This window comes from Myotis myotis, unplaced genomic scaffold, assembly GCF_014108235.1.
Source record: "Myotis myotis isolate mMyoMyo1 unplaced genomic scaffold, mMyoMyo1.p scaffold_m19_p_2, whole genome shotgun sequence".
Taxonomy (NCBI): Eukaryota; Metazoa; Chordata; class Mammalia; order Chiroptera; family Vespertilionidae; genus Myotis; species Myotis myotis.
This window is the reverse complement of record NW_023416324.1, coordinates 34,433,170-34,442,353: the sequence shown is the minus strand read 5'-3', so window position 1 is coordinate 34,442,353 and position 9,184 is coordinate 34,433,170. Positions and strand designations below refer to the sequence as shown.

The window sequence follows — 9,184 nt, the reverse complement described above, 5'->3', positions numbered from 1 at the left end:
TTGGGGGTGATCAGGCCGGCGGGGAGGGGCTGTTGGGGGCAATCAGGCCAGCAGGCAGGTGAGTGGCTAGGAGCCAGTGGTCCCAGATTGTGAAAGGGATGTCTGACTGCCCGTTTAGGCCCTATCTGCCAAGGGGTCCGAGATTGGAGAGGGTGCAGGCCGGGCTGAGGGATACCCCTCCCCCCTGCACAAATTTCATGCACCCGGCCACTAGTATATATATATAATCTTGCTTCTGATTGCCGCATATATTTCATGATATAACATTTATCATATTTTAGCTATCAAGTCTCTCAGTGATATGATAGCCAGCCAGGTTGTCTTCAAGTCCCCACCATCATAAATAATACAGGAATATTTTAATGCATAATCCTTTATGTGCTTGCTTAAGAATTTCTTTGTGATATATCCCAGGAGTAGAATTGGGGGCTCATAGAATATTTTTTGTTGTTTGTTTGTTTTTTAAATGAAAGCTTTTGAATTTTGGATTTCCTCTTTTATATTTTTTGTTTATCTTTTTCCTAAGGGTTGCTGCCCTCTTGTTTATTTGCAAGAGTTTTGTGTATTAAGTATTTTAAATATCTTCTCATCTAGGTACTTTTTCCACAGTGTCTTTTGCTGAATAGAAATCCTTATTATTCATCAATATTATTGTCTTATAGTTTGCGCTTTTGAATTTTTGCCTTTCCTTCTCCTCAGTCATAAGCTATATATTTTTCTTCTGTATTTTTTTCATGTATATTATGTCTTTAATACTTCTAGAGTTCAACCTTGTATACGGTTTAGAATTGTTGAAATATGGTAATTGTACTGCAAGCCTTGATATATCAGTTTATGAAAGAGAGATATTAAAAGCTCCAGCTACAATTATGTATCGTCTATTTCTCCCTGCATTTCTGTATATTTTAATGCTGTATAATTAGGTGCATCTATGTGCTTTGCTGTTGCATTTATGCACTTGCCTTTTGTTTCTTTTATGAACCTATAATGACTTTTTTTCACTTGTTATCTTTCGAGACTAAAATTCTTTTTTGGCAGATATTAGGATAGTGACCTACTTCATATTTTCCTGGTGTATCTTTTTTCATCTTATTTTTGTTGTTGTTGTTTTCATCTTATTTTTAATCTTTCTATCTTTTTTGGGGGGGGAGGTAAAATTTTTTTTTATTGGAAAACAAATATACAACTTGGAATGGATTTGAGGCAAATTGTGCCATAAGTAGATTTTCTTTAAGTGGCTAAACAAAGTTTAAAAAGCAAGTAACAATAAAAGAAAATGTTTCTGGTACAGGACCAGCAGTACAAAAAAATAGTGTACGAGTACCTGGATAGTACACCCGTTTTGCAATAGTGCAACTTTTAAGTACATATTGTTGACTGTCCATAGTCCACATGTTACAACTCCACACTTCAACAACATGCTGACAGTTCCTAAAGAAAACTACTTAAAAAAAAGGCATAACCAGGTGTTCCCTCATTTGACCAACTCCATCTAAGTTTAGATGTGCAGAAGGGCTTAGATATATCCAGAGTAAGCCACATGCACCATGTTACTTGATCAATTTTCTAAAATAAGGTTTCAGGACAATAACAGTAGGATAAGGGAAGAAAACATGGAGAAATGAAGTCCTAATTACTATACATGCATATTTTTTTTGACAGGAGGGGAACCTTTTACAGATAAGTTACAAAGAAAAGGCAAATAAACAATTTTATACAAGAAATTTAACACATTCTGTACAATATCTTCACTTTGCTGTCATCATTTGTACAAACTCTTCATAGCTTACTTGACCATCACCATCAATATCTGCTTCCTTGAGCATTTCATCAACCCCTTCATCTGTTAACTTCTCTTCAAGGTTTGTCATCACATGGCGAAGCGCTGCTGCACTAATATAGCCATTGCCGTCCTTATCAAACACATGGAATGCTTCTTGAATTTCTTCTTCACTGTCTGTGTCTTTCATTTTTCTTGCCATCATTGTCAGAAATTCTGGGAAGTCGATTGTGCCATTACCATCAGCATCCACTGCATTTATCATGTCCTGTAACTCTGCTTCTGTGGGATTCTGCCCAAGAGACCACATTACAGTTCCCAATTCCTTTGTTGCTATAGCTCCATCACCATCCTTGTCAAATAGTGAAAAAGCTTCTTTGAATTCTGCAATCTGCTCTTCCGTCAGTTGGTCAGCCATGCTGCAAGCGCTACCTGTCTCCGAGACACAACTACCTAATCTTTCTATCTTTATGTTTTAACAGCATCTCTTATAGCCAATTTATTGTTGGATGTAATTTTTAAAAATCCAATTGGTGAGACTAACTTATTTGCATTTAATGTGATGACTATATAAGATTTAGTCTTACCATCCATTTACTATACATTCTTTTTATTTTTAACCTCTATTTCTGCTTCCCATTGACTAGCCCGTGGTTGGCAAACCGCGGCTCGTGAGCCACATGCGGCTCTTTGGCCCCTTGAGTGTGGCTCTTCCACAAAATACCACGTGCAGGTACACACATACAGTGTGATTGAAACTTCGTGATCCGGGTGCCCCCTCCAAAAAAAAACAAAAACAAACAAAAAAGAATGAAACTTCATGGCCCATGTGCAGAAGTCGGTATTTTGTGGAAGAGCCACACTCAAGGGGCCAAAGAGCCACATGTGGCTCGCGAGCCACGGTTTGCCGAGCCGCAGTTTGCCGACCACTGGACTAGGCTAAGCTGAATTGTCTTCTACGGGTTTAAAATTTACACAGAATATATTTTTCTTGTGGTGGTAGCCATTAACTGCAGACTCATACCCAAGGGTTTAAGAGAGTTTCTCCATCTCAACAATTTGAACAAAAGCCCAAACAAAAGTTCTAAGCTTGACCCTCAAAGACCTGATATGTTATCTGCTCATGTTGATCCAATCGCTGTTGCTGAGATGGCAGGTATTTGATCACCTAAGGAAACATAGGGTAGAGAACCAAGATGGCGGCATAGGTTAACGCCGGAGTTTGCTGCTTTGAACAACTACTTCAAAAGTGAAACCAAAAAACGGAAGGGACATCACCCAGAACCACAGGAACGCTGGCTGAGTGGAAGTCCTACAACTAGGAGGAAAGAGAAACGCATACGGACACTCAGAGGAGGCGCAGTGCTGAAGTCAAATTCTGAGGTGCAGAGTGCGCGGAGTGGGCTGGCGGCGGAGGGTGCGGTTGGCGTTTTCAATCCGGAGGGAGTCGCAGACTCTGAGCTCCAGATCCGGGCGAGTCTTTAGGGACCCAGACTCAAACGGGAGAAGCGGGACTGTCTGGCTTCGGTCAGAGCGAGTGCGGCTTTCTCTCCGAGCTTTGCAGCGGGTGCTGGGACTCAGAGAAGCAGAGCCCCTGGGGACAGGACTGAGAGCCGCCATAACTGCTCTCTCTGGCCCACCCTGTTGATCCTGTGCGACCCGCCCAGCCCAAGCCCTGCACACAGGCATTTGCCGGATAGCCTCAGGCAAAGGCTAGATTAGCACCTCCCTAGAGGACAGAAGTTCTCTCACTGCTGACACAGCTGATTCTCATAGCCACTTGGCCTGGAGGTCAAACCCTCCCTGGAATTAGCTACAACAATCAAGATTTAACTATAAGACTGCGAACAAAGACCACTAGGGGGTGCACCAAGGAAGCATAACAAAATGCGGAGACAAAGAAACAGGACAAAATTGTCAATGGAAGATATAGAGTTCAGAACCACACTTTTAAGGTCTCTCAAGAACTGTTTAGAAGCCGCCGATAAACTTAATGAGATCTACAAGAAAACTAATGAGACCCTCGATCTTATATTGGGGAACCAACTAGAAATTAAGCATACACGGACTGAAATAACGAATATTATATAGACTCCCGACAGCAGACCAGAGGAGCGCAAGAATCAAGTCAATGATTTGAAATGCGAGGAAGCAAAAAACACCCAACCGGAAAAGCAAAATGAAAAAAGAATCCAAAAATGGGAGGATAGTGTAAGGAGCCTCTGGGACAGCTTCAAGCGTACCAACATCAGAATTATAGGGGTGCCAGAAGATGAGAGAGACCAAGATATTGAAAACCTATTTGAAGAAATAATGACAGAAAACTTCCCCCACCTGGTGAAAGAAATGGACTTACAGGTCCAAGAAGCACGGAGAACCCCAAACAAAAGGAATCCAAAGAGGACCACACCAAGACACATCATAATTAAAATGCCAAGAGCAAAAGATAAAGAGAGAATCTTAAAAACAGCAAGAGAAAGAAACTCAGTTACCTACAAGGGAATACCCATACGACTGTCAGCTGATTTCTCAACAGAAACTTTGCAGGCCAGAAGGGAGTGGCAAGAAATATTTAAAGTGATGAATACCTAGAACCTACAACCAAGATTACTTTATCCAGCAAAGCTATCATTCAGAATAGAAGGTCAGATAAAGAGCTTCACAGATAAGGAAAAGCTAAAGGAGTTCATCACCACCAAACCAGGATTATATGAAATACTGAAAGGTATCCTTTAAGAAGAGGAAGAGGAAGAGGAAGAAAAAGGTAAAGATACAAATTATGAACACAAATATGCATCTATCAACAAGTGAATCTAAGAATCAAGTGAATAAATAATCTGATGAACAGAATGAACTGGTGATTATAATAGAATCAGGGACATAGAAAGGGAATGGACTGACTATTCTAGGGGGGGAAAGGGGTGTGGGAGATGCGGGAAGAGACTGGACAAAAATCGTGCACCTATGGATGAGGACAGTGGGTGGGGAGTGAGGGCGGAGGGTGGGGCGGGAACTGGGAGGAGGGGAGTTATGGGGGGAAAAAAAAAAGGAACAAATGTAATAATCTGAACAATAAAGATTTAATTAAAAAAAAAAAAAAAAGGAAACATAGGGTACCTTCACACAAAAAAGGGTGAATGGAGGCTGGGAAACCATCAAATAATACATGCCTACTTCTTCACATTAAATTAACTTCTTTGTGTCTCAGTTTCTTCATCTGTGAAATGTCAATAATGCCTACACAAAGGGCTGATGTGAAAAGCAAATTGGGCCTTAGATATTAATATCCCTTGTGAATCATAAAATGCTGTACAAAGTTATTATTCTCCCTTTTGCATTCCTCACATGATATTACATCCTTTATTCAGATGTTGGTATTTATCTGTATTGCTACATGGACAGCTACCATTCTAGTTAGCATTTTTCCTAAATTGTGCTGATTTCCATAGAATTGATTACCACTCCCCCCCACTCTCCCCCCCAGAGTAATGAATGGGCATGATGTCAGGGTTATGTTTAACCTGGAAGTCAGTTTCCATCCAAAGAGTCCTAAAGTTGCAGGGCTAGTAACTTGCTAGTAGACTCACCAGGCTACACACAGCTGAAAGCTTGGCGCAATGGTGCTAAACCAGCCGTGGGCAAACTACGGCCTGCGGGCCAGATCCAGCCAGTTTGAAATGAATAAAACTAAAAAAAAAAAAAAAAGACCGTACCCTTTTATGTAATGATGTTTACTTTGAATTTATATTAGTTCACACAAACACTCCATCCATGCTTTTGTTCCAGCCCTCTGGTCCAGTTTAAGAACCCATTGTGGCCCTCGAGTCAAAAAGTTTGCCCACTCCAGCTAAACTAAATTCCAGTTCATTCTCTACTTCAAATTAGATGTGACCTGAGTCACATCACTTAAACTCTTTGAGCCCGAGAAATGGAGGTCATAAGAAGGTCTACCTTTTAAACTTGTGGTAGGATTAAATAAGATTACATGTAAAATACCCTAACCTTGGAGAAAGTCTTAAACTTGTCAGACACAGATTCAAATCTCTTCGTTGATCAGGTACTGATTTCCATCCTGCTACCTATGGGTAGGTTGAGTGCAGGTTCTTTTCTCATTTCTGAAGTGCACTGAATTGCCCTGCTTCCTTGGAGAATAACTGTGGTCCCCCTCAAGGCTTTATCTCTTTGGAATTTAGACCAGGAATACTTGCCCAGCAGGGTAGTTTCACAAGAGATCCTGTTCTTCATAAGCAACTGGGATTGATAATTCTGGTTCTTCTCAGATATGAATGCTTTAGAGTCAGGCTAACCTGAAAGACAGTGTGTACCTACTTTGCTTACTGGAATAGGTTCTTCTACTACATAACTTCTCATAAACCTATCATAACCTCCTGAATTAGAATAATACTATCCCCATTTTGCTGAGAAGGAAACAGAAGATCACCTAAATTAAGTAATTTGATACAGTTGATAAGGAGAAAGGAGATAATAATATAAGAAGAATGGGTTTTGGAGTTGGCTCTAAATTAGGATCCCAGCCCTGCCAGATCTCAGATTTTGGTCCAGTGATCTAATCTCTTCAATCTCAGTTACAGTTCTTCATCTGTAAAGTGGACATTATAATAAGACTAGAGGCCCGCCGCACGAAATTTGTGCAAGAGTAGGCCTTCCTTCCCCCAGCTGCCAGCACCAGCTTCCCTCTGGCTGCCGGTAGGCACCCAGGACCCCGGCTGCCCTGGCTTCATCCGGAAGGTCATCTGGAAGGATGTCTAGTCTAATTAGCATATTATGCTTTTATTATTATAGATCTACCTCACCTGAATGCTGTGAGGTTGAATTGAAAGAGTATATGTAGCCCAGCCAGTGTGGCTCTCTGGTTGGGCGTTGATCTATAACCAGGAGGTTGTGGTTCAGTTCTGGTTGGGTCACATGCCTGGATTGTGGGCTCCATTCATGATGGGGGGTGTGCAGGAGGCAGCTGATCAATGATTCTCTCTCATCATTGGTGTTTCTATCTCTCTTTCCCTTCCTCTCTGAAATCAATGAAAATATATTTTAAAAAGAAAAAAGAGTATACATAAAGCAGAGTGCCTGGCACATGGTAAGTGCTCCATAAAAGACTTAAATACTTGCTAAGTGTATTGGGAGCCCAGAGCCCACCCATATAGTGCTGACTTATAGGAAGCTTCATCATCAAACTCCTTTAAAACATTTCAATGGAGCCCTAACCGGTTTGGCTCAGTGGATAGAGCGTCAGCCTGCGGACTCAAGGGTCCCAGGTTCGATTCCGGTCAAGGGCATGTACCTTGGTTGCGGGCACACTCTCGATGTTTTTTTTTGTTGTTGTTGTTTTTTTATTTAAAAAATTTATTTTTCTTTTTTCCAGATTATTTAAAAATGCTTGTAGCCATAATTCAGGTGAATGTAGGGAAGAAACATCTGCACAGCATATGTTTCAAGGGACCTGGCATATATGGCATACTGTTCTTAATATGTTTGCTCCCCTTCCTAGCGCTATGTGTTTTAACCAAGGCCACTTCTCCGAGAAAGGTTGTTTCCCCAGGTAGGGATTTTTCCCTGGAGTTAGGGATTAAATGGACTAAGGAAGGGAATAAATCAGTAAAACCCCTTAACTAAGTGCCAGGCAGGTAGTTAATCACTTTAACTACAAACAATCACACTTAAGCTACATAATCTTTATTTAGCATAATCTCCCTCAGTTACTTCCTTGTAGCTTAACAGAACAATAGAGTAGCGACCTTGGAATGGAGACAACAAATGCCCTAACCTCTGGAATAGAATGGATAGGATTAAAATCAACTGGTATAAATACACATGTAACAGGGGAATAGAGACAGAACCTGGCTGGAGAACCTGGCTGGAGAACCTGGCTAGAGAACCTGGCTTGGCAGCTGATAAACTGAACCCTGTCTCTGTGTCATTTCTTCTTTGCTGACTTCGTCCACACCTTTGGAACCCGCTGGATCTGCTGGGGCAGGACCCCAACAGGGGATGGCAGCTGTTCCAGTGAGGTGCATGGCAGCTGTTCCAGTGAGCACTACAACAGCTGTTCCAGTGACGGGGATAGCAGCTGTTCTAGTGATGGGGATGTCAGCTGTTCCAGTGAGGGGGATGTCTCATCGATGTTTCTAACTCTCTATCCCTCTCCCTTCCTCTCTGTAAAAAATAAAAAAATATATATTAAAATAAAACATTTCAATAGATATTGAAATGATTTTACAAATAAATCCCTTGAGCTATAATCCCAGATGACAGTCTCAGAAAGGAAATGAGGCAGTAGGATACAGTGAAAGGGGCCCAGGCATGGGAGTATAGAGACCTAGGATTTAGTGCTGGATCTTCTTTAGTGTGTGTGGGACCTTGGGCAATGCACGTGACCTCCCTGGGCCTCAGTTTCCTTATTTGTAAAATGGAGACTATATTCTTTGCCTCACAATGTTGCTGGAGATACAAATGCAGATGGATACAAACACTCTTTTTACAGTTTTAGAAATGCTGTGTAAATATGAGGGTTTTCAATTTGTGTCTGCTCATCTCCTCAGAGGAAAGTAAACAGGACTCAAGATAACCTGAGACCTGCCCCTAGAGAGCAAATGTTGGGGACCCCACATTCAGTGAGGCCTGATTATTTGCTGCTGCAGCAGCAACTTGTACTCAAATATCAATTACTGTGCCTGCTAAATCCTCAGCCCCGTGAAAAGGCAGCACTGTGCAGACACACCACCCCTACCCACACCCTGCCCCACACAGCTATTTGGACCAGGACTGGGAATCTGACCCAAGACAAGAAACCTGTGAGCTTGCCAATGACCCACAAATGTGGCCTGGCTCCTAAAAAATGAGTTGGACAAATCAATATTTCTCTCTCAGGAATTTGAGTCAGGAAACATGAGGTAATAGAGGCAATTAGTAGCAATAAAAACTATGACTAAAAGGATGTAAAGTGAAAGGCTGTGAAGTTGAGTAGGGGTATGTGTGGGAGGAGATAAGAGTCTGAGCTATGACAAACCAAAGTGACGAGGAAGCAGAAATTATGAATAAACAGAAGCTATGAAGTAGAAAAAGATAATATATGTTTATTCAACAAATATTTCTAGAGTTCTTTCTATGTATTAGGCACTGTGTTAGCTCTGAATATACAAAAGTGACTAAAAAGGGGTTCATTTGGGGCAAAAGGGGGACATATATAATACTTTCAACAATAAAGATTTAATTAAATAAATGAATGAATAAATACATAAACAAACACAAAAGTGACTAAGAGACAGCCTCTGCCTTCACAGCTCTTAATCTTAATGGGGGAGAGAGACAAAACAGGTAAATTAAAAAAATAAATAATTACAAATTGTTTTAAAGGCTAAGAAGAAAAATAACTATGGGTCTGAG

The 9,184-nt window shown here is 41.1% G+C and overlaps 1 protein-coding gene across 1 annotated transcript; it reads right to left on the bottom strand.

The window, feature by feature from the left end:
* Positions 1 to 1,681: 1,681 nt before the first annotated feature.
* On the bottom strand, positions 1,682 to 2,213 carry LOC118677428 (calmodulin-like). The gene has a single exon (XM_036352558.1). The coding sequence runs from the start codon at positions 2,196 to 2,198 to the stop codon at positions 1,749 to 1,751; it is 450 nt and encodes a 149-aa protein (XP_036208451.1). The 5' UTR covers positions 2,199 to 2,213; the 3' UTR covers positions 1,682 to 1,748.
* Between the last annotated feature and the right edge of the window lie 6,971 nt (positions 2,214 to 9,184).